The sequence below is a fragment of the Agelaius phoeniceus genome, chromosome 22 (assembly GCF_051311805.1).
Source record: "Agelaius phoeniceus isolate bAgePho1 chromosome 22, bAgePho1.hap1, whole genome shotgun sequence".
Taxonomy (NCBI): Eukaryota; Metazoa; Chordata; class Aves; order Passeriformes; family Icteridae; genus Agelaius; species Agelaius phoeniceus.
In genome coordinates, this window is record NC_135286.1 from 3,553,759 (window position 1) to 3,568,300 (window position 14,542).

A 14,542-nucleotide genomic window follows, 5' to 3' on the forward strand; every position below is an offset into this window, starting at 1 on the left:
TCTCGACCCTCATGACACCCCCCAGCCAGACAGGCAAGGCCACACTTCTCTTTTTTCCTTATTGTCCCTTAGGTAATAAACAAAATACCCAGTGTATCATCCTGCAGATTCCAGGTTGTAATAAACTGGGGCTGTTCCCAGCCTTGGGCAATTTCATAGTGGGAAATGACTGCAGATGATGATCTCCAGGGCTGTGGTCTCCTGAGAGAAGAACTGAGAGTTTGTGAGCCAGGCCAGCAAGAGGGAGTGGGACAGGCATCATTCCTGCCTGCTTAGGGCAGGGAGGGGTTAATGGATGCTCAGAAAGTTTCTTTTGCCTCCACTATCCCAGGAAAAGTGCCACAAGCACTTCTGCAATCTGTAATCCCACGCACTGGCTTCAGGGCGAGTGAGTCATGGTTGAGCATGGAAAAGGATCTGAGAAATCCCACAAAGTGAATATCCTTTTATATAAACCCCAGAAACCTGGAATCAATACAGCACCAACCATCTCTCTGTTGCTGAGCACCGGCGTTATCCTCAGCCACATGCAGATAAAACAAACCCTGCCTACCTTTTCAAGGCCGTCTTCTTTGAGACTGATGATATCCAAATCAAAATCTGTCCGTAAACCACTGGTTTTATTAAAGACAATGCGTCCCGTTAATCCTTCCCATTGGGCCTGTGGAAGGGAGAAAAAGTAGCAGGGCTGTTACTCAGTATCATAAATAATCTTTTGCCCTCCGCTGTATGTTCTTTTAATTAGTCCTTATGCTGATTCTTTCTCCCTAAAGAGCCTGATTAATTAATAATCCCTCTGCTGCTGCTCAGACTGCAGACGGAGCTGGAGATTTCCTTCCCTCTCTTGCAGTCCTTGCTACAATTTCTGTTCGCACCTTTTGTGCTCACCAGCTGTTGCAGGACGTGATGACTCAGTAGAAAACGACTTGCATTTATCACAGCATCCTTGTGAGCTGCCTTCATCCTTGTGGTGCTGATAAACACCGGCTCTGGGGCAGCTCCAGCCAGGAGAAATCCCTTTGTGCTCCAACTTGCTGCTGCTTCCAAGGTGTGTGGAAGCTTAAATGTTGGGGATGCTTCCCTCTGTCCTTCCAGAGGGAGACTGGAGCAGAAGAGGCCAAGAATGTGTTCATGCAAGCAAGATCTGAGGTTTGGAAACAGGCACAGGAGTCTGGGGCCATGTGCTGCTGGTGCCCTGCTTCAGTTTTTGGCAGCATAAGGATGGGAAGGTGCTCACTGGGACTGGGGACATCCCATTCCCAGAGATTTTTCAGTGCTTGGCTGACTGAGGTCCTGAACAACCTGGTCTGACTGGGACCAGGAGCAGGAGCTTGGGGTGAAGATGTCTCAATTCAATTCCACAAAAAAACCCCATGTTTGAAATTTGGAAAGAAATTTGATTTCTTTCCCACTGCAGCACCCTAGAATGAATCTCTCTGGTGCTGTGTGCCAGCAGAGCAGGAGCTGGGGGACAGTGAGGCGCCCAATGCCTGGGGACAGAGCTGGGTGTGCTGTGACATTGTCCTGAGGAGGATGCTCCTGCAGGAATGCCAGGCTGCTGCTCAGCATCACATCCCAGCAGTGGGGAGCTGAGCCTGGGGATCTCTCCCCTGAGCAGCCCCGTGCAGGCTGCTCACTGAGAAATGTGTTTATTTTATGGGTGGGGGAGCTTGAAATATTCCAGTGTGATCAAGGTGGCACGATGCATTCTCAGGGGGAGTAACTGGCGTTTCTCCCAGTAAACACGCTCCTCTGGCTCTCCCTCATTAATTCCTGAGGAGCAGTGACAGCCTGCTCCCAGCCTTGCCACCCTGGACTCCTGGGGAGGCTGGTGTTTGCTCATTTGGGCGTGCAGGTGGTTTGCCTGTGGGATGTGCAGCCCTCGGAGCCCCCCGGGAGCCGGGGAAACGCGGAATGTTTGACGAGCCCAGCTGGAGCAGACACAGCTGCAGTGCTGAGCCCTGCAGCTCCCGCGGGGCTGATGCCTTTCTGGGCTACCTAAAAACAGAGGCCAGACAAAATTAAGGCAATAAAATGCAGTTATATTTTTTGAAGGGTCTTCAGGTACATTTTGGGCAGATGAAACCCCCCCACAAGGGGCTACACCCAAAGAATGGATGACGACAGGTTTTCACATTTTATAAGTTTGGTCCATTTGCCTGTTGGGGGTTCATCTCCCAACTACAGCTTCAGCTAATGAAGTCATTGACCCCAAGTTTTCTCCCCCCCCAACTCACTTTTGTTTTACATTTTTTCAAGGCCTGAGGCAGTGAGGTGTCCTTGATTGCCAGGCCTGCAGAGGAATTGTTGTGTCTGCCCAAAATGGGAAATATGTCACAGACATACTTTATGAAAAATCCTTTCATTAGGATCTTTTCTCCTGAGAAGCTGAGAAGCTTCAGCTTCTCCATGTTTTGCTGCTTTGGAATGTGATTTGGAGAATTGTTCACCCAGCATGTGAAATTGTTTTTACTTGATGACCAATGACAGCCACCTGTGTTGAGGCAGTCACAAGATTTTATTATCATTCCTTTTCTATTCTTTGCTAGCCTTCTGATAAAATCCTTTCTTCTATTCTTTTAGTATAGTTTTAATATATCATTTTCTTTTAATATAATATGTATCATAAAATAATAAATCAGCCTTCTGAAACACGGAGTCAAGATTCTCATCTCTTCCCTGGTCCTGGGACCACCACAGCAGCTCACAGTGCATATGGAGTTTAGAGTTCTACACTGAAGAACTGCAGGACTACAAATAGATGAATAAAAGCTATAAAATAGATATAAAAGCTACAATCCTAAGGCATCAGTGGGAGCACTGAGGGACTGCACAACTCCCGGTCCAGGGAGTTTTCTAACGCTGCACCTACCAATCCTCCACTACCTACCCCTGGGAACCTGCTCCTCATGGCGGGGGGAAATAATGCTTATAGTCAAACAGAACCCACGTTTTTACCTCTTTTATGAAGTTCATGAAGCGGCCTCCGAACCTCCAGGCCTTGTGGCGGTGGCACTGCAGGGAGTTGACGGTCATCTGCGGCGCGCGCTGGTAGCACACGGACACCACGTGCACCGCGTCGTACAGCAGGGCAGCGTCTGTCTAAAGGGAAGGGGGACAGCGTCGGTGGCTCGCCGTGTGAAAAACGCCCATTTTTGTGATTGGCTTTTGGCAAATATTCAAGTGAATATCGTATGTGTTGTGTTAGGAAGTGATGCTGTGTTAATTCTCTTTAGCGGTGCGTTAAATGTAGTTTTGGGTTATGACAAAATGTTAAAATAGGAACTGTGCGATGCAGGATACTTTTTTTTTTTAAAAAAAAAGGACTCGTACTGTGACAGCAGTCACAGGACACCTAAATCTTTCAGAGAAAGAGAATTTATTGCTCCATTATCAGGAGAAACGAACTTCTTCCCGCCTCGCTCGGGCAGGACGACACTGTTAGGATTATGAGGAAGAAGCTGACATTGCCCAGACAGCATCCTGTGTTTGAATGGAATTTATGCATCATGGATGAGATGTAGGAATATGCAACAGGCTGTTGCTTTTAAGGGTTAATCCTCTGTTAACGTGGCTCCTTTTTCAGTCTTATTTTGCCCAGAAAAAGGTACCCGGACTGTCCATAACTCTTTGTTTTTATTGTCTCATATTGTCCTAATTCAAATTGTCCAAATTATTATTACTCTAATTGTATTACTATTTTTATAACCATTAAACTTCTAAAATTTTAAAAACAAATTATTGGCTTTTTTCACAGTAAGAAAAGGTGGAACCTGCTCTGAGTTACCCCTGCCAGTCCCAGGGTTTCTCTGCCTGTGCTCCCTGATGGTTCCTTGGTTGTTTAGATCAAAAGCTCAGGGTTTTGTCTAAAATCAGCGATTCTGGAAGTGCCGTTTGTCTGTTCGGGTTGTTTCTTGCACATTTCCTGCTGTGGTGTCAAAGAGGGAGGCAACGGCTTCTAAATGTGGAAGGTAGTAACAGAGTTTTCTTAATATCGAGTCTGTTTTGTCTGAGTGTAAAAAAAACTATATGAGAACATATTTTCTACACTATTTTATACATGGGAAAATAAGAAACAGAGATGTTTGTGGGCACACAGTTTTCCAAAAATGACACAAGCTGTCACCAAAATCAGGACCTCATGGCTTTGTAACATATTCTAGCATTTCAGTGATCTGAACTAGGGAGAACTTTTTTCCCCCATATAATGTGATGATTTTAGATTCAATTTGAGATGCCCCATCTTACATCCAAACACTGATCAAGAGAATTGGATTTATTTCTCACTCTGATGTGGTAAGACCTCCTAGTGAAAATACATTATTTGCTGGCTTCACGGAGCCACGAAACAGATGTGAGTGTAGCAGCAGCGTAATAAACCACAATAAAACAAAATAATACAGCAAATAACTGAGCAAACATCTCACAGGACGTAGCCATGGAGAAAATCCCCCAGCCTTGGCAGCCATCCCTGTGACCTTCCCTTCCCTCAGCAACCAAGCATGAAGAGCAGGAGCCCCACCTGCATCTGTGGGCGAGTATGGACCACAGCAGGGACAGCTTTGGGAATTTGGGGCTGGAGGAAAGGGGGGCAAGGATATGTCCATGCAATTTCATGGTGAATTACAGACTGTAATGCCCAGCTGAGTCCAGGGCCCCAGTGTACAGACACCTGGCAAAGAGGAATCAAAGGCAGGATCCCTCTGAGAGAGCAAAGAGGGGATGGGGACCGAGCTGTGCTGCAGGCACAGTGGGGCTCAGCCTGGGGCGAGGTAGGAGCCTGCAGGAGAGTGGGGGTCTCTCCCCTAACAACAAACACAGCAGCAGGCATCTGAGGAGCCACTTCAAGGTGAAAGTCTGGGAGGCTTTGCCACTTTCTGGCAGATCTAAAGGGAAGGGAGGAGGGAGGCAGTCAACAGTTCTGGGGGTCGGAGACAGCCTGGCAGGGAAGACAGATGGGCGAGCAGGTGCTGTACCTTCCCAGCAGTAACTCAGCAGAGCAGAGCTGCCATCAGGCCCTAAAAGGAGCCATCAAAGCTGCAGCTCAGCCCATCTCTGCCCATTGCTTTGGCTCTTTCTTCCATCTCAATCTCAGCAAAGTGCCTGGTCCAGCCTGGCTGTATGCTGTGCTGCCAGCCCTGGGTGCTGGTGTCCCTTTGCTCTTGGGGCTGAGAGCAAAGCCAAAGGGGCTTTGAGGGCTCAAAGCTGGAGTTCTTTGGGACACATCCTGGCTACCTGTCTGGTGACAATCTGGCTACCTGTCTGGTAGCAGTCTCTTGGCAGCTGGGCCCAAGCAGGAGCTTTACCACAGCAATGGGGTGTGGAGTTCACCCCAGACTTTGAGGGACAATTGTTAAAGAACCTGTGTCCCTCTGCTCTTGGGGGCAGCTAGAGCTCTTTGGGACACATCCTGGCTACCTACCTTGTCTGGTGGCAATCTGTTGGTGGCTGACCCCACAGCAGTGGGGTGTGGGCCTCACCCCAGACTTTGAGGGACAGTTGTTAAAGAATTCATGTCCCTTTGCTCTCAGGGACAGCTGGGCCCCTTTGGGACATGTCCTGGCTTGTCTGGTGACAATCTGTTGGCAGCTGGCCCCACAGCAGTGGGGTGAATGTTTCACCCCAGACTTTGAGGAACAGCTGTTAAAGAATGCAAGAAAGCACCTCAGAGCAGATACCTGGGATGAGTTGTTACTGGTACAAAAACCAATAAGAGTAGCATTTAGGCCTCAATGACTGTTCCTGCCTTCCTGCCCTGCTTCCCAGACCCTTGTGCCCTGTTTGAACTGCCCGTACCATCATCACACCATCCAGGAGCCCCAGCTCGGCCTTGGGCGCCGACTGCAGCCTCTCCATGGACCACTTCTCGATGATGGAGGACACGTGGGGGTTCTCCACGTTGAGGATCCGGAATCCGGTCAGGTTCACCCCAGAGTAGCGATATGGTTCTAGGTCTAATGCATAAAGATCCTTAAAAGAGAGAAACCGGTTTTAAACATTTTGCTTAGCTTTGTTTTGTTTGAGTTTTCTGCGTCGGTCGGCGTGTCTGTGTTTGGAGCGAGACAGCGGAGCCCACAGGAGGTGGGAGGGAGTACAGTGTCACAGACATCTTTCATGGAAAATCCTTTCCTTAGGATTTTTCCTCCTGAGAAGCTGAGAGGCCTCAGGAACAAAATGTAACCAATGGTTATCTGCTGCTGTGGAATGCAACAGGTGCATCTGGGATTGGGCTCATGTGGCTGTTTCTAATTAATGGCAAATCACAGCCCAGCTGGCTCAGACAGAGAGTCGAGCCACAAGCCTTTGTTATTATTCTTTCTTATTCTATTCTTAGCCAGCCTTCTGATGAAATCCTTTCTTCTATTCTTTTAGGATAGTTTTAATATAATATATATCATAAAATAATTAATCAAGCCTTCTGAAACATGGAGTCAGATCCTCGTCTCTTCCCTCATCCTAAGATCCCTGTGAGCACAGTCACAGCACAGATCCCTCAGGAATTCAGAGGATTCTCAGAGGATTGTGCTGCCTGCTGCCGTCAGTGGCTGCTTGCAGAGGCCTGGAGGTGTTGGTGCAATTTGGGCGCTGTATGTGCAGATTCCCCCACACACAGCAGAAGGGAACTCCTACCAAAGAGCCAAAGAACCTGCTCTCAGCATGAAAGAGAGTGGATTGTGGGGAGAAAACCTGCCTGTGACCCTAGAAAAAGAGACTTGTGACCCAGGGAGGGGGGACAAGGCCGAGTTTCTGTGTCTGGAGCTCCCATGGGCCTCTCCACAGAGGATTTGCTGGCAGTGCTGAGGCCCACAGGGTGCTGGGGATGACAGAGTCACTCTGAATGCAAAACACCAATTTGCAGACTATCAAAGAGGAACTAAGACGCATTTCTTGACATTCTGGCCAGCCTACACAGTCTGCAGATGAATGAGGGTGCCCTTTATAGGATGTGAAAAGCAGAGCCAGGCAGTGCTCAGCTCTGCTGGCTGCCAGCCTGCCAGCATGGCTTGGCAAGGGGCACTGGGGATACTGGGGGCACTGGGGAAGCACTGCTGTGGGGCAGCTCTTGGCTGTCCACGTGTCTGAATATCAGCTTCAGTGCTGAGGAAGGAGTTTTGGGTTAGACAGCACATCAGGAGCAGGTGGCAGCTGATCTGCTCCCCAAAGCCAGCTCACCCAAGGGGGGAGTGAGGGAGTGTGGTGAGATGGCAGTCAGGGGTGAACCATTTGTTGGATGGGATATATTTCATCAGCATTTATCCTGAACAACTTCTGCAAGGGTTTCACGGCAGTTTAAAGCCGGGGAGGCGGAAAGGCAACGCCACGAGTCTGCAATGGAGCGTGGGGGTGAATATGTGACACTCCCTGCTCTCACAGGGGCTTCTCAAAAATGAGCTTCAGTATGGGAGGAGATGCTGGGGCTGTGCTGGGGCTGTTCTGTGCTGTGTGCTGGGGCTGTTCTGTGCTCTGTGCTGTGTGCTGGGGCTGTTCTGTGCTCTGTGGCTGTGCCTGTTCTGTGCTGTGTGGTGGGGCTGTTCTGTGTTCTGTGCTTTGTGCTGGGGCTGTTCTGTGCTGTATAATGGGGCTGTTCTGTGCTCTGTGCTGGGGCTGTCCTGTGCTGTATAATGGGGCTGTTCTGTGCTCTGTGCTGGGGCTGTTCTGTGCTGTGTGATGGGGCTGTTCTGTGCTGTGGCTGGAGCTATTCTGTGCTGTGGCTGTGCCTGTTCTGTGCTGTGTGCTGGGGCTGTTCTGTGCTATGTGATGGGGCTGTTCTGTGTTCTGTGCTGTGTGCTGGGGCTGTTCTGTGCTGTGGCTGTGCCTGTTCTGTGCTATGTGGCTGTGCCTGTTCTGTGCTATGTGGCTGTGCCTGTTCTGTGCTCTGTGCTGGGGCTGTGCTGGTGGGACACAGCCACACTCTGGGGCCTCCCATCTGCAGCCCCCATCTGCCCACAGGGGGCTGGCAAAGTCCCATATGTGCTGCCCTAAGCAAAGCAGGACAGCAGCACCACTTGCCAGCAACCGAGGCATCATTCTCTGTGGGGGAGTGAGGGTTCTTATGGCTGTTTTGCTTTAATAAGCTTTGGGGGTTTGATCTTTTCTGTAAGCCTGGCCCCAGCCTCTGCAGCCCCAGGGCTCACTGCTGATGGATGCAGTGCTCAAAGCTGCAGGTGCAGCAGGGACCAAATCATTAATCACCCTGCAATGGCAGTTGGGACTTGGGTTTTTGGGCTGTTTTTTAACCCTGAAAAATTGCAAGTGCAAACCTGCACGTTCTGTTAAAGGGCACTGTGAAGAACAGGCCACAATGTTGACTTTTAAATGACTTAAGGGAGCTAAGGGCAAATACAGTGGTTTGACCTCAGACAGGTGCTCGTGTCTCTGGCTGGGAGTGGGGACAGCAGTTCTGTGCCTGACCTGCTGGAATGGGTCTGTTTTTCTCAGGATTCATTTTTAATCAAACACTTCAGTTTGTATTCCAGAAATTGTTGTGAGGAAATAATTTTTGGTTGCAAAATCCGATGATTTTCCCCTCAGAATGTGACTGGGTGAGACAAATCGGATCCCTGAGCTCCAGCCCTCATGGTCTCTGCTGCCCATCTGCCAAACCAGCAGCCCTGGCCACCTCTCAGATCCCACTGGTATTTTGGGTGCTGTCCCTGCCCTGCTGCTCCCCACTGACCCTTCCTTTCACCAAGTTCCTATAGAAACCAACCTCCCATCAGATCCCTCTTTGGTTCCAGTTTAAATCTCAGCTGCAGCCTGATTTATCACCTCCTGGAATCAGAGGATAATCCAGAACACCAGCTGAGTGTCAGGACGTGGGGAGGTGTGGATGGGACTCATCAGATCAGTTTCTTCTGGATTTTCTGCTCCTGCACAGCCACAAATTGAAACATCTGGTTCTATTTTCCACCTCATCTACATTCCCTTTCACTCATTATTTTCTGTACTGCAGATTAATTCTCCCCTGCACCCTTAATTTTGCTCTCAGTGCTCCTGTGATGCTCTCCCCCTTCCCCAGTTTGCCCAGTTTGGGCTCTTTGGTGGTGGCAGCAGTGCTGGGGACTGATCCTCAGTGATGCCACATCCTCAGAGGGAGGCTGGAAAAGTGGTCCAGGAAGGGCATCCCATGGGTGAGGTGTCCCCACAGCTCTGCCCTGGGAGCTGGCAGGGCTTGGCTGTGGCTCCAAAGCCCCATTTTACACACTGCTGAGTCTTTGTTGGTTTTTCTCGTTGCAATTTTGCATTATCTCACTTCATAAATGTCGAAGAATTAGCAGACTCAAATATTGAACAAAACAGGGAAAAGTGTTAAGGTATAACTGAGTCTATGCGTAGGAATGTCAGGGTACAAGAGTTTCACCAGGGTTTTGAAAAGTGTTGATAGAGGTATAGTTCCATCTCCAGAAAAAGGCTTCATTTTCTACCAAAAAAATGAAAAATATAGAAATTGCAAAAATACTTTCTGTAATATTGGCTTAAAACATGGAGTATTAAAAGAATAAATAAAATAAAATACTTTCATCCAGAAAGAAGAGGGACAGAGATGATACCAAACATAATTTTTTTAAAAAAAGGTTACTTTTTGCTCCCCAATAAGATTATAACACCTGGTTTCCCATGTTCTGTGTTGAGTGCAAAAGGAAAGACCCTTTCTACTTCACCAGAACGTCGCATTTGGACCAGCATTTTCCACGTGTTCTGAGACTAAACCTGCAATGCAGCTTTTACACCTGCATAGCTCACCCAAAGCCCCCACAAGGGTGGAGATCTGGGGTGTTCCCTGAAGGGCTTTGGGTGTAAAATCTGCATGTGACAGGGACCAGTGCTCATCAGACATCCTCGTCCTGTGGTGGAAAAGGCTGATGGGGCTCTTCTTGCTGGAGTCAGTGAACTGTAGTCGTGCTGCCTAGCGAAATGTTGAAGCATTTCATGCCAAGTGTTGATACACTGTGCTCAGTATTGACTGGGGACCTTTTAGAAACATTCAGTATAACATAATAGACTAATTCATTAGCACCCCATGGGTCTCGTACTGGGGAAGCTGAAGCACAGGCATTGCAAGCTAGGAAAACATTGCCTTAAGGAATGACAGATTAAAATATCTTTCCCATGATATAACTGTTATTTCAGGAAAGTGGCATTAATTGTGATTGCTTATCTATTAATTTATTATAATTCCTCTTTTCCCACCTCCAGGCTGTACCTACACATGAAATGTACTCCAGGCTCAGCTGGGGCTGATTAATAGGAGGTTATCTGGGAAATGCTTAAAGCTGCCTGGAATAGATAATGGCAGTTGGGGTAATTAAAATGTCTTTTGCATTTGAAAAATAAATTTTGTCGTTTTTAAGGGTTAGTTTCGTCTGTTTCTTTCCCAAAGGCAAAAAAGATAAATTGGATTTTCAAAATCACACCAAATTCAACAGCAGACTAGACAATAGCATCTTAAATGGAGACAAAAGTGACCCTGCCAGGAAAGCCAAATGCCTCCCAGAGTCAGAGAGGACTGGCCCACGTTTAACAGAGTGGAGTTAATGTCAGGCTGAGCTCCCCTCCTGCAAAATAAACCTGCAGGGCTGAGGCTTGGACCACAGCAGGGCTGCTCCTGGCTCCAGAGGGGTCCTGGGTGCCCATTCCCAGCTCCTGCTGCATCAGGATCCCACCAGATCCTGGGTGGGGGCTGCAGCCTTGCACTCTCCCTGTGCTCACTGTCACTGTGTGGGGGGCTACACTGAAATCAAAGTGACTGGGAGGGGAAATAAAGCCAGAACCCTCATCTGTGCACTCCAAAGGAGGGACTGCCCCAAAATTCCTGAAATTCAGTCCCAAAATTCCCAAAATTCTGTCCCAAAACTCATGATACAGGAATGGGGAGGCATCCTGCAGAAAAAGGTGGGAATTCCCAAAATTCCCCGAATCCCCAGAATTAATTCCCAAAAATTCCCAGCATCCATGAAATTCAGTCCCAAAATTCCTGAAATTAATACCCCCAAATCCCCCAGATTCCTCATGCAAGAGAGAGGAGCCATCCTGCAGGAAAAGGTGGGACTGACAGCTCTCAGGCAGTGCTGCAGAGCAGAGGAGTTACAGCCAGGCCACTGGGGTCTGACCCTGAGCTGCAGCAGCTCCAGGCCTGTCCTCTCCTCCTGGCAGGGTCCCAGGTCTCCCCTTTTTCTTGCATTTCCCTCCCCCTGGCAGTGCAGACCAGGATCAGGCACCCATCCCACCCTCCACCTCCAGTTCCCCCCCACATCCCAGCCCTCTCAGTGTGCACAGGTTGCTTTCTGTGCTCACATCCCAATCCCCATCAGTGTGTACAAGGTGTGTGCACAGCCAGATACTTTACCAGAGTGGTGAAGATGAAGTGGTAATATTCTGTCATCATCCCCATTGCCATAGCCTTAAGAAGAGGAGGGAAAAGGGGTTAGTAAAGGGGTACAAGAACATTACAGCAGCCATGCAACATAAAACTCAGATCTTGTAGGTAAATGTGGCAGGAGACACCCAGAAACACCAGGTTTGGATTTAGGGCTGAGGCCATGGAGCAGTGAAGAAACTGGAAACACCAGGTTTGGTTCAGGACTAAGGCCATGGAGCAGTGAAGAAACTGGAAACACCAGGTTTGGATTCAGGACTGAGGCCATAGAGCAGTGAAAAAACTGGAAACACCAGGTTTGGATTCAGGACTGAGGCCATGGAGCAGTGAAGAAACTGGAAACACCAGGTTTGGGTTCAGGACTAAGGCCATGGAGCAGTGAAGAAACTGGAAACACCAAGTTTGGATTCAGGACTGAGGCCATAGAGGAGTTAAGAAACTGGAAACACCAGGTTTGGTTCAGGACTAAGGCCATGGAGCAGTTAAGCCAGGCTCATCAGCAACAGGCACATGCTCAAGAGCTGAGCTGAGCAGAGCTGTAGTCCTCAAACCATCGTGAAACCATGGCAAAGCCTCAGTGTGCAGCTGCCATGAGGGCTGGTGGCATTTCTGGGTGACACTGGGCGTCCCTGGCTGTGCCAGGGTATAGGAATGTGCCCTCTGTTGATGGAGTGACAAAACTGTCCTTTGTCCCTTTAAAAAGGAAAAAAGCCCAGAAGTTTCTCTCCTCAATTAGGTGAAAAATCTCATAGGACTTGGAGGACTTCACCTCAAACTTAAGGACAACCAATTGGACAGGAGCCTAAAAGTCCCACCTGAGCAATTTACTAGAAAAAGAAGAGAACAAAGAAACTAATTGCTTTTGTGAGTTGTTTTATCAGGAGCAAGAACCTCTTGCACCTGGCTCGGTTTTGCTCTGTAAAGAGTTTTGTTTCATTAAAACCTTTTTGTTTCCAACGCTACCACAGAAGCCATCCTGCTGATTTTATGCCTTCTAAGGTAGCTGAGCTATCTTGGGTGTGAGATAGATCTCCAAGAGCTTATAAGACCTGGCTCAAGGAGACCCATATTTCACCAGGGCATGGTGACACTTCACTCATGGGTGCAGGATCGTCCAGGGCCACAGGCTCTGTTGGCACAGCTGGGAAAGGAGGTCACCTTTCCTCCTCCAACACCAAACCATGAGCAACCTCCCAGAAACCTGTGCAGATTGACCATAAACAGCCTGTTCTGTGGTCACACATCCATGTAGTGTCTAAGAAGGCAGCTGAAAGGGTTTTGATTCCTGACATGAGTAATTGTGGGGCTCTGCATGCCCACCTTCAATCCCATCTGTGCACTGAGTTCATGGAGCTCCTGCCTCTGTCCCTCCTTCCTGAACACAACAGTCAGATCCTCACTTAGGGCCTGGTTTAGAAGTGGGTCTGTCACATTCATATTTTCTGAAAAATCCCTTCACCCAGGATTTTTCTCCTGGGAGCCTGAGAAGCCTCAGAGAAAAAGGAAAACAATAACTATCCGATTTGCTTCTCCTGTGTTTTGCTGCTTTGGAATGTGGTTGGAGATTGTTTATCCAACAGGTGGTTGTTTGATTGGTTTCATGTGAATTGTTTTGACTTAATGATCAATCAGTGCCAAGCTGTGTCAGGGCTCTGGAAAGAGTCACAAGTTTTTCATTATTATCTTTTTAGCCATCTGTAAGTAACCCTTCTGTATTCTTTAGTATAGTTTAGTTTAGTATTCTTTAGTATAGTATTCTTTATTATAATATAGTATCATAAAATAATAAATTAGCCTTCAATAAATAATAAATGAGCCTTCTGAGAACATGGAGTCAGATTCATCGTTCCTTCCTTCATTGGGGCACCCCACAAACACAATATGGGTCGGTGAAGGTGCAGGCACAAGGATGGGGAGTGGGAACATCCCCTGTCCCTCAGCTTTAGGGGATCAGGGTCCTGAGGGCCCTTGGCAGCACAGCTTGAGATTCCCTGCCAGCCCTACACACAGGATGGCTCCTGCAGATTGCTGGGATTTGCATAACTGAGCACTGGAGAGAACAGACTGTCTGGAAGCTCTTTCAGAGGACAACCATGGGCTGAAGGGGGCCTTGGCTGGATGACCATGTCCAGACCCTTCACAACGTGGGGGGAGCACGTTTCAGTCTATGAGAAAGGTGACCTTGAAAGTGGTGGCTGGTGACAGGAAGATTCCTGTGGGTTTGGCTGGGATGCTGACTGTGTGAGCATGTTTTCTGGAGAAAACACATGCAAGAGCACTTTAAAATCCCCACTGATGGGAAAGTGACTTCAAGTCCCCCCAGGAAATGTTTGCTTCCCTTGGTTTTTTTTGCTAAAATTACTAGGGCGGAATTTACCTCCGAGGAAGGAAGTGACAGTCTGAAAAGAAGTGAGATGTCAAAAAACAAGGGAAAAGAAAAGGATTGGGATTGCAAGCCGAGATATTGTGACTCCAAAGTGTGATTTCACCCCAGGTTTCCTGTTCTGGAAGTAGCTTTTGGAGAATCTGGGGGCTGTCCCTGTGGCTGTTCACCATCCTGTCCCCCAGTCTGGTCAGTTCATCAAGGGGGCTGCAGTGAAGCTCCCTCCCTCCTGCACACCCTGGTTCAAAGAGCTGAAGCAGGGAATGGCACCAGTTAGTGATGGGGAGCCAGTCTGGAGCACATAATGAGATCCCAGTTCATGTTCTACATCTGGATCACTCTGGCCATAGCTGAGGAGCCCAGAGCTGCTGTCAGAAGGAAGCTCCAGCTTCCCAGCCCTGGCAGCCTGGGGCAGGATGCATCTGGGTTTGTGGGGAAATGAATAAATGATCATCCTGGTGGATGAGCCACAGGCAGTGGCTGGGATGAGAGCAGGAGCTCTGTCAGAGCTGACAGGCACAGCTGTGCCCTGTGGAGCACAGAGGCTGCTCAGGACAGCCCGGGAACAGACCTGGAGTGACAACAAGGGACCAAAACTGAGGAAGGCTGGAGAATCTGGGGTAGGACAGGAGAGTCTCACAAGCAGGACTCACTCTGTGATAGGTCTCTACAATTATTTGTTTTCCAAGAGGACAAACTAATGGATGGTTTGATGTCTGGTCACACCAAGGGACCCAGGCTGGACCAGTAGGTGACAGTCTGGCTCATGTGGTGTTGTGCTG

General features: G+C 48.6%; 1 protein-coding gene across 2 annotated transcripts in view; it reads right to left on the bottom strand.

Annotated features, from left to right (window-relative positions):
- Nucleotides 1-14,542, bottom strand: part of GRIK3 (glutamate ionotropic receptor kainate type subunit 3) — a 133,411-nt gene that overhangs the window by 38,299 nt on the left and 80,570 nt on the right. For both annotated transcript variants that reach the window (XM_077189444.1, XM_077189445.1), the window contains exons 5-8: nucleotides 11,348-11,401; nucleotides 5,797-5,970; nucleotides 2,959-3,102; nucleotides 554-661 (exon numbers count right to left, since the gene is read on the bottom strand). In XM_077189444.1, coding sequence (XP_077045559.1) covers nucleotides 554-661; nucleotides 2,959-3,102; nucleotides 5,797-5,970; nucleotides 11,348-11,401 — 480 coding nt within the window. The remainder of the gene's footprint in view (nucleotides 1-553; nucleotides 662-2,958; nucleotides 3,103-5,796; nucleotides 5,971-11,347; nucleotides 11,402-14,542) is intronic.